Consider the following 13359-nt stretch of genomic DNA (forward strand, 5'->3'; position numbering starts at 1 on the left):
AGTTGTAATTCCAGATTGGTCCTAGGAGGAGGTCAGTGTGACTTCCACTCACTCCTCCGTGACCTTGAAGTCCCCTGAAATTCACTTTTTTGGGGCTGATTTTCAGTTTGTATTTGGGTCAATGGAAGATTTTATTGGTTCCTTTAAAGCATTTTTTCCAAAAAAAAATCCAAAAGCTTTAGACATTTTTTTCCTACTTACCTGATATCATGATGTTGTAGTAGAAGAAATTTTTAAGTCTTAACGATTTTATTGTTAAATGTAATTTTTTTTGCCTCTTAGATAGTAATCTATGATATTTCTCTTAAACGTGGGCGCTATTTGAAAGAACTTTTAAATAGGCGAAGTGTCATGAATACCCTTTAAAAAAGATAAATTTTTTATATAAGGGAACATTTACTTCATTTCATTGCTTTTACTTACTGTGTCACATTATGATACTGCTACCTTCTTTTAAAATGATAGCCACTGATTGTTAATTTTCTAAATGGAGAAAAGTGTAAAAAGCAACTAAAGTATTTTGAACCAATTTTTGGAAGTGTATACACTCAGAGTATGCCTGCTCAAGTTTTCTTCAAGTTAACTAAGTATGGTGGAAATCTGGGAAGTTTTTCCTTGTGTGAAATATAGAAGTTTCACATATCTGAATGATAAAGATGTTCGAAAAATTACAAAGAGTATGTTAAGAAAATAGGACAAAGGGAAATAACCTATTAATATAAAGCATAACATTTTAAATATTATCTAGGAAATAGGAAAAGAGAAAAAAAGATTTACTAATTTCTCATTACTGCTGTTGGAAGGAAACTTTTGTTGTACTTAACAGCCAGCACTCTAACTGCAGTAAACATTTTACATACCTTTATCTATACACCCACACAGAAACACATGTCTATGTGATTTACTAAACTTGAAGCTTACATTTGAATGCTTTCTATCTTAAAAATGAAAACATTACCTAGTTGTAATATATATTTTTTTCACAGTCAGGTTGATTATCGGGCAAAACTTTGGGCGTGTAATTTCTGTTTCCAAAGAAATCAGGTATGTGAATTATTTTTTAAAGTATTTTCTATGTTTTAGTTATACTACTCTGAAAAAAATTGAGGTTGAGTTTGTGCCTTGGAAGGCAGCAATTTCTGCTGAATTCAAGATGATAGCTCTAGGCCCTGGCTATGTAGCTCAGTTGGTTAGAACATTGTCCCGATATGCTGAGGTTGTGGGTTCGATCCCTGGTCTGGGCACATACAAGAATCAGTCAGTGAATGCATAAATAATCGGAACAACAAATTGATATTTTTCTCTCTCTCACTTCCTCTTCAACCTTTCCTCTCTCTAAAATCAATCAATAAAAATGTTTAAAAAATGTTATGTCTAGTTAAGCATGATATTGAATGTTGAAAATTTGTGCTTTTTCTGTTGAAGAATGATTCAATTTTATTATTTGGATCCTTGTCATATGCTGTGGAGGTGACATAGAATTCCCTTATGTAAGTTCTGGCTAGGCAGTGAGTATGTTACAATAGGAAAACAAATACTATGCTGTTTACATTTCATTTGACTTCAGTTAATTCTAATTGGATAGTGTACATTACTGAAGTTTCATTTTCAGATCTTTCTAACTTTTAGGATCGAAGTATCAGTGTTGAGCTTCTTTTGTCTTAAAAAAAATTTTAATCTAGTAAACTGGAAGGAGTTCACAAGTGACAAGAGAAGCTTCTCTTTAAAATGAATGTGACTATGATGGAAATGTTCTAAAACTGGATTGTGGTGATCATTGTACAACTATGTACATTTATTAAAAGCCATTGAATTGTACTAAAATGGGTAGATTTTGTGATAATAAGCTGTATCTCAATAAAGCTGTTAGAAAAATTTAGTGCCAAATATAATGTACTGTGGTCTAGCACATCTTAAGATGTTGATAACATGCCTTTATTTGTTCATATATTTGATCATAATTACAATGAACAGTCTCAGTCTCAGATACAGCAACAATAAGTCCAGTGATGAAAAGAATAATGTGCAGCTGATGACTAATTATAGGTTTGGAAACTATAAGCAGATACCATTCATGGTTTATATTTATGAGAGATTCAGAAGTATATACAAATCTTAAAAACATTTCTACCTCTTAGTTCATTCAGAATTGATATCTGTGTTTAATATAATTGTGAAAATTCTAAGATGTCTACAGACAATGTCAACAGAGTAAAAAGGAGACCCACAGAATGGGTGAAAATACTTGCACATCATATACCTAATAATGGTTTAATATCCAGAATATATGGAGAACTCCTAATATTCAACAACAAAAAAGTCAACCTAATTCAAAAATGGATAAAGAACTTGGATATTCTCCAAAGAAGATAAACAGATGGCCAATGAGTACATGAAAAGATGCTCAGCATCACTAATTACTAGTGATGTTTACCAAATGATCCAGCATTTCTACTTCTGGATATATATACCCAAAAGAACTGAAAGCAAGGTCTTGAAAGAGATACTTTTACCCTATGTTCATTGCAGCATTATTCACAATAGCTAAAACACAGAAGCAATCCCAGTGTCCATCGACAGATGAGTGGATAAATGAAATGTGATATAATACATATAATGGACTATTCAGCCTTAAAATGGAAATTCTGACATATGTTACAACTTGGATGAACCTTGAGGACATTATGCTGAATGAAATAAGCTAGTTGCAAAAAAACAAATACTGTTTGATTCCACTCTGATGAGGTACTGGGAGTAGTCAAAGTCAGAGTCAGGAAGTAGAACAGCAATTGTCAGGGGCTGGGAGGAGTGGGTAATGGGGAGTTACTGTTTAATAGATTTCAAGTCTTAGTTTTTCAAGATGAAAAACTGGAGATGGATGGTGCAGACAGTTGCCCAACATTATGAGTGTGTTTAAGATCACTGTACACTGAAAAAAGATTTAAGATGGTGAAATTTGTATGTATTTTACAATAAAAACTTCAGGGAAAAATTCACCTGATAAGCTATGATTTAAAATGTTTGCAGAGAGTTTTAAAAGCTAAAGAAAATGCTGTGACATGTTAAGGACCAAAAGCAGGTTGCAAGACTGTACAGGACAACCTCAGCTGTGCATTAAGTAGGAAAAGTCTGAAAGGAAAAATGCGAAGATGTTAGCAGTGACTGCTTCAAGGTGATAGGATTGCGAGGATTTTTTCTTTATGTTTTCTTATATTTTCCTGTACTTGCCAATTTTTCTACTGTGAACATGTATTACTTTATTGATAACAGCTGAAATAATAAATCCAAATACAAGCTTTATTCTAAACAGACTTGATGAGACAGCTAAAACCTCTGCCCTTAATTTGCATGACAACACTTAAATGGTTTTTAATAGTGCATTTTTAAATTATTTAAAAGTTACAGTGTAACCTAAAACTGCATTTTAAAAAGTTATAACATGAGCCCTGACTGGTATGACTTACTTGGGCACATTCTACAAAGTGAAAGCCTGCCCTTTCAATTCCTGGTCAGGGCACATGCCTGGGTTACGGTTTGGTCCCTGATCTGGCACATACAAGAGGCAGCCATCAATGTTTCTCTTTCTCCCCCTCCCCTTCTCTCTAAAAATAAAACGTTTAAATCTTTTTTTCTTAAAAAAGAGCATGTAAGTATAAGGCATGGTTAGAGATTTTACGTACTGATTTTTGTATTTTAGTAACATTTTATCTTTTTAGGATTAATATGTTATAATTAACTACTTTATAAATGGAATATAAAAGATATGACATACAAGTTTTTAAACCTAATAAAACATGGCTTTGTTTTCTTCTCTTTAGTTTCCTCCAGCATATACAGGCATATCTGAGGTGAATCAGCCTGCTGAATTGATGCCCCAGTTTTCTACAATCGAGTATGTGATACAGGTAACTTGTTTGTTGCAAATTTATGAGCAGTGTTAAATATTGAGATTCTCTAGAAATGCTCTGTCTTCTGTGTCTCTTTACATGTTTGAGGGAATTAAATCTATAGCAAGGTCCTAAACATTAGGTTATGGAGCGTGTGCACTTTCTGGCATTGTTTTCAGGTCATGGGAGAAGGTTATAAGAAAAAGTTTCCATTGAATAAGTTCAAATCCTGTCCTTTACAACCTTCTCCATTTCATTGATGGTACTCCATCTTCTAGTAGTTCAGCTTGAAAACCTTAGATTCATCACACACACACCCACCCACCCACCCACCCACCCACTCCCCAACCCCCCCACCCCCATTCCATATCTATTCCATTAGGAAATCCCATTTGGATTATATTCAGAATTTATCCAGAATCCATCCACTTTTTTCTTCCTACTGCTCTTCTCCTGGGCCAGACACCACCTCTCACTTGAATTACTGGGGCAGTCTCTTAACTCTTCTTCCAAGTTTTACCCTTTCCCCCTTATATTTTATTCTTAACTCAGCAGCCAGAGGAACTCTAAAAACATAGAATGTTGCTTCTGTGTTGAGAAACCTCCAATGGTGAAAATGCCTCCTTTTTTATCCAGAGCCACAAGACAGCTTTTAGAGCCAGCTCTGTGTTACTACTCTGACCTCAATTTTTGCTAGTGTCCACATTCAGCTGGATGGGCCTCCTTGACTTGCCTCAAAGATGCCAGAAACAAGCAGCCAGCAACACTTCTGCCTGTGGGCCTTGCTCTTGCTTTTCCTCAGGTGTACTCTTTCCACTATCTCTGTATTGCTTGCTCCCTCTCCTCCAGGTTTTTACTCAAATGTTACTTTTTTAAATGACGCTGCCCTGACCTTCATTTAATACTAGAACCTGCCCTCTTCCTTCGTTCCAGGCACTTGCAGTCCCCTTTACCTTCTCCATTCCAGAAAGTTAGCTCCATAAGGCTGGCAGGACTCTTTGTTCTTTTGGTTCACTGATATATTCCAGGACTTGGAACAACGTCTGGCACCTAGAAGGCTCTCAGAAATATGGAATAAATTGTTAGATTCAAATAGTTTTTTCTTTTAGTTTTTTTTAATAGAGGCTGCCATTTAATGATGTTTGTTTAGATGTCCTTTTTCCCTGACAGTAAATATAGATGAAGACTTGTTAATTACATACCTGATGTGACTTAAAAAGAGCTGGATATGTCTGTTTGTATATTGATTACTATGTTGTTTTTCTTTGCATAAAGCGAGGTCCACAGTCCCCTCTAATATTCCTCTATGTGGTCGACACATGCCTAGAAGAAGATGATCTTCAAGCACTGAAAGAATCTCTACAAATGTCACTGAGTCTCCTTCCTCCAGATGCTCTGGTGGGTTTGATCACATTTGGGAGGATGGTGCAGGTTCATGAACTCAGTTGTGAAGGAATCTCCAAAAGTTATGTCTTCCGAGGGACAAAGGATTTAACTGCAAAGCAAATACAGGTTTGTGCCTTAACCTGTACACAAGTAGGAACAAGGGTATTTCTTAAAAATTAATTTTTTACTGTTACTGTTATGGGAAATGATTCTTTCTGGTTCTTTTTTAGGATATGCTGGGCCTCACCAAGCCTGCCATGCCCATGCAACAAGCAAGACCTGCTCAACCAAAGGAGCACCCTTTTGTTTCAAGCAGGTAAGGTACTGACACTGAGTGTTGCCCATATAGTAGTTGGCAGGCAGGGCAATCCACTCGTGAGAGAAGAAAAATGTTGTAAGTTTTAGTTTCTGATTTTTAGAGAAAACAAATTATTAAGCCTAACTAATATTTAACATTTTTAATAATGTATTTAACATATCAGTATTTGTGTATCATATATACCTGAATTGCAAGTGCATTCACATGCATGTGTGGCAGGTTTATTCAGAATGTTTTTCCTGTTTAGCATTGTATCATCCCAAAGGTTTTGAAACCATTGCGTTCAGTCGTGCCCCTCATTTAAGCACATGGCAGTTGTCCTTTTTGATTCTTAAGTAAAACTGGGAAAACTGAAAAGGCTTCTGTTGGGTGTCCACAAACCCAAAAGCAGGCATTTATTTCACTTAACAGTTTGAGTGTGTGGGGTTGCACTGGGCTAGGTTAACATTCAGAAAACGTGACAAAAAGCATTGCCTGATGTGCCGGAGACAGCCTTATAAGATGTTAAGAAAAGTGTTTCTCTGTTATTCCCAAGACTCAAGAGAAATACAAACTGTGTATCTTTAGAATGATGAAGACTCCACATGACGAACCTTATGATTCGTTCCCACAATTGTTTTTTCCCATGCCACATATCTACATTGCCATATATTATGCTTTAAAATGTATTTCTGAATAAAATTACTTTGAGTTGTTTTGCATTTATAGTTAGAGATAACTTTAAAGAAAAAAATGCGTGTTTTTCTATTCTGAGTAACTATTTTGAAGAGCAATAACCGTGTTACTTAGGGCTGAAGACCACAGTGCCCTTTTAAACCAGGATTGATGTGTCTTTTCAAAATCATACAGGTTTCTGCAGCCTGTTCACAAGATTGACATGAACCTCACTGACCTTCTTGGGGAGCTGCAGAGGGACCCGTGGCCTGTAACTCAGGGGAAGAGACCTTTGCGGTCCACTGGTGTTGCTTTGTCCATTGCTGTTGGCTTGCTGGAGGTAATGGAGCATTTTCTGGGACCCCTCAAACTATACAAGCTTGGTCTCAGAAGTTGTGTTTATTGGCCTTGTATGAAAATCAGTTGTAACCAAAGTCAACTGATTGTTAATTTATCAGAATTATTATTAACAATTCCTCAGTCATTATTACCAACCTTGAAGAAGCCCTTGATGTTCTAACACAGAGCAATTAGGGCAATGGAAAATGTTCACAGTAAATTAATAGAAGTGTTGAAAACCTTCAGGTTGGATGAAATAAGGCTGCTTATCTGTGTTATTTTGCAATATCAGTATTCAGTACAGTTGATGAGAGCTCATTTTTATTGTACTTTTTTAGGGAAACAGAAACACACTTGGGACAGGGTTGTCTCCTTCTAAATGCTGCCATTTACTGTTTCAGGGCACTTTTCCAAACACAGGAGCTAGGATTATGTTGTTTACTGGGGGTCCCCCCACCCAAGGGCCTGGCATGGTGGTTGGAGATGAATTAAAGGTTCCTATTCGTTCCTGGCATGATATTGAGAAAGATAATGCACGTTTAATGAAGAAAGCAACCAAGGTAAGTGCTCCTGGGTACAGGCTGTAGTTGAGTGATGGTAACCAAGTGCTGGAATTAGGCTGTGTTGAAGTAACAGCTACATGTTTTGTGGTTAGCAAGTTGCTTTTGCTGAGATGACCTCACAAATCTTGGCTGCTGTTAAATGGCTCGCTAACTGTGAGAACTTAAGAGTGGGAGGCCTTAAAACTGCCAAAAGTGTTTTGAGATAAAAAAAATATTTTAATTTGGGTATTTTAAACACTATCTCCATATTCCTATATTTGATTACATCCCTTTAGTACAGTAAGGCATAACTGGTAAATAATGTCACTGTTTTATAAAGATGGTTTACTTCTCTTCACAGCACTATGAAATGCTTGCTAATCGAACTGCTACAAATGGTCACTGCATTGATATTTATGCTTGTGCCCTTGATCAAACTGGACTCTTGGAGATGAAATGCTGCGCAAATCTTACTGGGTATGTTGACAGTAAACACCTGAAAAACATGAGCGTGTCTATTTTAAAGAAAGAGAAATGTGTGATGCAATGATAGGAAGAACAAGGCAGACTTAGATTAGTGTTCAGATAGCTCCGGGCTATGGCTTCAGTGGCTGGGAAGGTGTTTGGGCCTTTTACAGGAAGTAACAGGTAAATAGGAGATCTCAAGGTTTCACTACAAACAAATCATCAGACTCACTTCAGTTGTTTCTCAGAGTTGTAACAGATAGCAGAGGAGGAAAGAAAGCAAGCATGGAGTATGTGGCCTTCAGCAAGGCACTATGTTAGGAGGAGGGGAAATTGGGTCTGAATGCCAGAGCAGTTTGGACACCCTTCATCTAAAACTTAGTGACCTTTCCTCATGACTAACACTGGATGTATACCCTCAGGCCTCACTTCACACCTGAATCAGGAATTGTGGAGGTACAACCTGGAAGTCAGTTTTAACTTGCTCTCCGGGGAATTCTGGTGCACATGACACTGAGAAAACCACTGATGCACAGCACTGCTCCAAAGCTGGCTGCACATCAGAATCACCTGGGGGACTTGAAAAACTGTAACTGCTTTGGTTCTTGTTCCCAGAATTCTGACTTAAGTAGCATGGGACCTGGCCTGGGCATCAGCATTTTAAAAGTTCCCCCATGTGATTCTCTGGAGGAACAGGACTTGATAACCACTGGTGTGGACCCTTAGTGCTCAAAGTGTCATTGAGCATATGCAGCATCGACCCACTTGAGAACTTGTTGGAAACGTAGCATTTTGAGGCTAACCCCAGACCTACTGACTCAAAACCGGCATTTGAATAAGATCCCAGGTGATTTGTATGCACAGAACAGTTTGAGAAGCACTGGCATAGAGCTTTGTTGGGCCTGTGTTTCGGCATTTCTGACAAACTCCCAGGTGATGCAGCTGGTCCTCACTGAATAAAGAGGGGATGGAAGAAGCTAGAACCCAAGTTACCTGAATCTGTCTTGGAGAGCAGCAGATGTGTTAGGTGACACTACCTGCATCAGAGAGCCCATTTAATAAGGTGAACTCCTACCAGTGCCCTCCAGGAGTTCTTGACTTGGAGCATCCACACAAAAGTTTCCATGTATTTATGAACATTCCTGAGTTTAGATGATAACTCACCTAAAATGAACCAACAGTTTGGGATGATTTCCAAGAAAGACAAGTGATGCCAGACTTTGTTACAGGAATTGATCTTCAAAGAAAATCATAGCCTTGATTTCCTTTGTGCTTACCTCTATTATATCATCTCTTATTTTCCTTTGTGCTTATCTCTATTATATCATCTTTCATTCTGAGCATTTCAATTCAAAAGAGGTATAAAGATGAACTGGAGATATTCAAAAGGGAACAGTAAGAGTGGTGGAGACAACCTGAGACTATGTCATATGGAGAATGATTGAAGGAGCTAGAAAAGATGTGAAGACAGTTGGGGTGTGAGAACTATATTCAACAATTGCAGGTCTGTTCTGTGGAGAAGGAATCATATCTGTCTGTGACCAAAGGTTGAACTAGAGCCAGTGAAGGAACCTGCTAGGAAACAGAATTTCATTCAGTATAAAGGAAAACTATTCCTGGCAGTCAGCATTGTCTAAACATGGAATGGTTTGCTTCTGGAGGGCTTTACTGCCTCATGCTGGAGGCATCTAATCTGAATAATAACCTGGAAGGTTTTTTGGTAGCGGGTGAGTGTGAGTCAGCATTCGGTTTATTTGAGTGTGATAGAAAACCCCAAACAGATCTTTTTCTCTCTCACTGGAGGTAGGCAGCAGGGCAGATATATTGATTTCAAGATAATCAGAGGCTGAGGCACCCATGCTGCACCACCGCCTACCTCAGTATTGTAGCTGTAGTTCAAGATGGTTGCTAGACTCTAGCCATGTTACAGCAGCAGGAAGGAGGAAGGGTTGAAGAAATACATGTTCCTTCCTGAAAGAATACTCTCTCCTCCTTAAATCACAAAGGCCACTTCCAATAGGTAAAGCTGAGTCACACAGCCATGTGCAAAGCAGGCTGGGAAATATATTTTATTCTAGGAAACCATGGTTCTCATAATTAAGGAAGGTAGGGAGAATAGATATTTGGGGCCAGATAGCAATCACTGTCAATGGAGGAGTTAAACTCTGAGCTAGATGGACCAGATTATCTTGTGCTTTTCCCAGTTCTGAGATCCTGTTTAATGAATGATGGCTGGATACATAACTCGCATCAAGCTGTGCTCATCTCCTCAAATACATAAAATGCTGATATTTTGAACATGTTTTTCTCTAACCTCAAAAGAGATAAAAACAGATATTCATAAACTAGAAAAAAATAGATGATGTAAAGCCAGGAGTTCACTGTTTTGAGGCAATGGATTAAACTGAAAAGGATTTCCCACCGGCCTGGGTATTTTTCTATATCAAAGAAGTGTGAGAAGCGATGGAGGTGTTTTCTCAGTAGGTGACCTATTAAACCTGTACCCTGTGGGGTTATTGATTGGAGGGTCCTTTTTTTTTTGTTTGTTTTTTAACTTTTTATTTTGAATTATTTGCCGTTTCACAAATTGTAAAAAATAGTACAAAGAAGTTTAAAAATAATACAAAATATATTACAAGATAACAGACTTCATGCTCTTCATATATCTACTCCCAGTGTAGCATGTTATGTGAATATAGAGTACAATGTCAAAACTAGGAAATTGACACTGGTACAATACAGTTAGCTCTATTACTGACCTCACTTGGATTTCACCAATTTTTACATGTTCTTGTGTGTGTGTGTGTGTGTGTGTGTGTGTGTATAATTTCTATGAGATTTTGTTATCTTTATAGATTTGTATAACTGCTACAGTGACTGAGATACAGACCTGTTCCAAAGTATTCTGTTTTTAATGTTTTAAACACGGTGTCTTTCCTGAGTACAAATTGAACTTGCTCTTTTCATTTAAGTTAGTCAGTAGGACTTCTATGGACATGGCTTCTTTTTTGTTCCTTCCTCTTTAAATTATTGTTAATAATTATTGAGGGATCATCTATCTGACTGACTTTCGTGCATACTAAATATTTTCTTTTTTCTTTTCTAGAGGCTACATGGTAATGGGAGATTCTTTCAACACATCTCTTTTCAAGCAGACATTCCAAAGAATTTTTAGTAAAGATTTTAATGGAGATTTCCGAATGGCATTTGGTGCTACTTTAGAAGTAAAGGTACAATAAATTGTTTAAACTTTGATGAAAGAATAGTGTTCTTACTTATTTAGCAATCAGGCTTGTCAGAGCCTCAACCTGCGAGACATGGGTACATTAAAAGGTTCCTAGAAAAGTGTATTCATTCTATCCCTTTGCTTCTTGAGGATGGCCTGTTCTAAATAAAGAATTTTCTGGCTCTCCTGTGTGTCCACCTCCTGTGTGGGCCCTACTCTGCTCTGCTGTGGGACAACAGGCCTTTCAAGGGATGGTGGTTGTGCACAGAGGCACCCACACAGTGTGGAGCATTCTCCCAGCCATTGGTATGCGTTGCTGCATGCACAGAACCTTGGTTTCAGTTTCCTACCTGCTGGAAGTATGGCCAGAGTGTTCTAAAGCAATGCAGATTGTGAGTTTGGGTTTTGTTTTTTCAGGTAGGGACTGATAGCCCTACATACTTGACTTGAAGTCATTGAGAAAATATTAAAAGGGGCTGTTAGCACATATGATTGGAATTAGTACTTTGAGAGTTGGGGATGATCATTAAATCATCTTGGTTAAAATTCAAACAACACTTTCAAATGTTCGAGGTTTTTTTTGTTTGTTTTTTTAAGATGAAGAGGGATGGACTTTGTTGAAGTGAATTCCAGTTAAAAAATCTGAATGTGTCTTGGCCCTGTCATTATGTTGGAGTTCATGAATTCAGTATTCTTAGAGCAACACAAAACAGTATATTCACTAATTAGAAATGCTAAATAATTATAACCATATATGTGGAATTAGAGAAGAATGTAGTATTGTTATGTGTACAATAATTTCAAAGTTGAGAGAATTGAAAATGCTGCATCAACTTTGGAACAAAGATAATGCAGTTTCTAAGGGAAGATTTTTACTAGTTTATATCAGATCACAGTGGCCCTGGAAAAAGCTTGTAAGAGCATTGTATACCATAATCCACGTGGGATTTTCTCTTGGTAGGATGATAATGCTGCTGCATTTTTCTTTTTAGGCTTTAGTTGTGGCCTTGATGAGAGCAGGATGGTTGTCAGTGATTTCTAACTTCATACTCTTATTTAATTCTGTTTCAGACCTCTCGGGAACTGAAGATTGCAGGAGCCATTGGTCCTTGTGTATCTCTGAATGTGAAAGGACCATGTGTGTCAGAAAATGTAAGGAAAAATTCCTCCATCACCCTTACCTCCTGTGCCCTGGGACTAGCTCATTAGAAATGTTGGAGCTTGATGACCTTGTGTTGTGTTACCTGTTTGGATATGTCTGGGGAGGGGAGAAGGCTTAAAGGTGACCACAACTCTGAGAGGTGGTTTTATTTTTATCTGTCCACCTGTCTAAAGGGTCAGAGAGGAGGAAATTGAGGCTCAGGTTAAGTATCTTACTCAGGATTAGACCTGAATGGAGGAGCTAGAGACTAGATCCTACTGACCCTACCACCCATGCTTGGGTTGCTGTGCCATTGAGCCATAAAACATTCTATTCAGCACAAGGTAAGCAGCAAAATCCTTCAGGAATAAATTTGTGTCCTTTTTGACCTTAGAGATGATACCTTTTTCTCACTTCTCACAACTCATTTTGAGTTGGTCAGGCAGTGGATGACACTGTTGCATATGCAGACAGATGTGTGTGTTCCTTGGGTAACAAATTTTGAGTGTGTGTGTGTGCGCGTGCGCACACATGCATGCATGAACAGAGCTGCCACTAGAGGTTGAGGTGGCTTTGCTGATGGCCCACTTTCTCTGGTTATGCTTTAGTTACCCAGAGACAAACCTTTTGGTCTAATGAGGCTTGTTCTGACTGGCTCTAAACTGGGGTTGTCACAGCTATGTTTTTCCCTCATTGTCTTCAACAAGAGGGTGGTCTGTAGAGCCACATGTGGATTCATTGCACTGCTAGCCTTGTGGCCTGGACAGGGCATTAAATCATTCTGGGATTTCGTGTCTTTTTTCTGAGAAATTGAGATAATATTAGTACCATACTTTATACTATAAGAGGGATTAAATGAGTTAGTTCAGGTAAAGCACTTAGAACAGTGCCTGGCACCATGGAAGCCCAGCTTAGATTTTCTCTTGGGTCTTCATTAGCAATGAACATGCACTTAGTGACTACTTTGATAAAAGTTTTGTTGAACTTGAGAGAGGCAAAGCAACTTGAGAGAACATTTCTGTAGTCCCCTGGGCGAGGCAGGTTATTGCTCCAAAGCCCATATGATGAGTAACTCATTACCCCAGTGTACTAAGGGACTGATACCCCTATTTCCTGGCAGGGCTTTGGAAGGCTATATAGTCAAAATATTTTCAATATCTTTGAAATCTTCCTGACGAAGACTTCCTAGAGTAGTTTAAGAAAATAACTTTATCAATTAGTATAAGCTCATTAGCTATTCAAAACCAGTAGGCATTAGCCATGAAATTTTTGGATGGGAGATGGAGGATGCAAAGAAGAGGAAAATACAATTTCAAACATAGAAGTTTAAAGAAAAAGTACAATGAATTCCTGTATACCCACAACTTAGAATCAGTAATTGTTAACTTTTTGACAAAATT

At 37.9% G+C, this 13359-nt stretch overlaps 1 protein-coding gene across 3 annotated transcripts in view; it reads left to right on the forward strand.

The window, feature by feature from the left end:
* Nucleotides 1-13359, forward strand: part of SEC23B (SEC23 homolog B, COPII coat complex component) — a 45488-nt gene that overhangs the window by 8888 nt on the left and 23241 nt on the right. For all 3 annotated transcript variants that reach the window (XM_054574115.1, XM_054574116.1, XM_054574117.1), the window contains exons 3-11: nucleotides 987-1044; nucleotides 3819-3905; nucleotides 5163-5399; nucleotides 5504-5589; nucleotides 6442-6586; nucleotides 6987-7145; nucleotides 7489-7604; nucleotides 10699-10822; nucleotides 11890-11970. In XM_054574115.1, the coding sequence (XP_054430090.1) occupies nucleotides 987-1044; nucleotides 3819-3905; nucleotides 5163-5399; nucleotides 5504-5589; nucleotides 6442-6586; nucleotides 6987-7145; nucleotides 7489-7604; nucleotides 10699-10822; nucleotides 11890-11970 (1093 nt within the window). The remainder of the gene's footprint in view (nucleotides 1-986; nucleotides 1045-3818; nucleotides 3906-5162; nucleotides 5400-5503; nucleotides 5590-6441; nucleotides 6587-6986; nucleotides 7146-7488; nucleotides 7605-10698; nucleotides 10823-11889; nucleotides 11971-13359) is intronic.

Source organism: Pteronotus mesoamericanus, unplaced genomic scaffold (assembly GCF_021234165.1).
Source record: "Pteronotus mesoamericanus isolate MK-2021 breed Mesoamerican mustached bat unplaced genomic scaffold, CSHL_Meso_final contig_25, whole genome shotgun sequence".
NCBI lineage: Eukaryota > Metazoa > Chordata > Mammalia > Chiroptera > Mormoopidae > Pteronotus > Pteronotus mesoamericanus.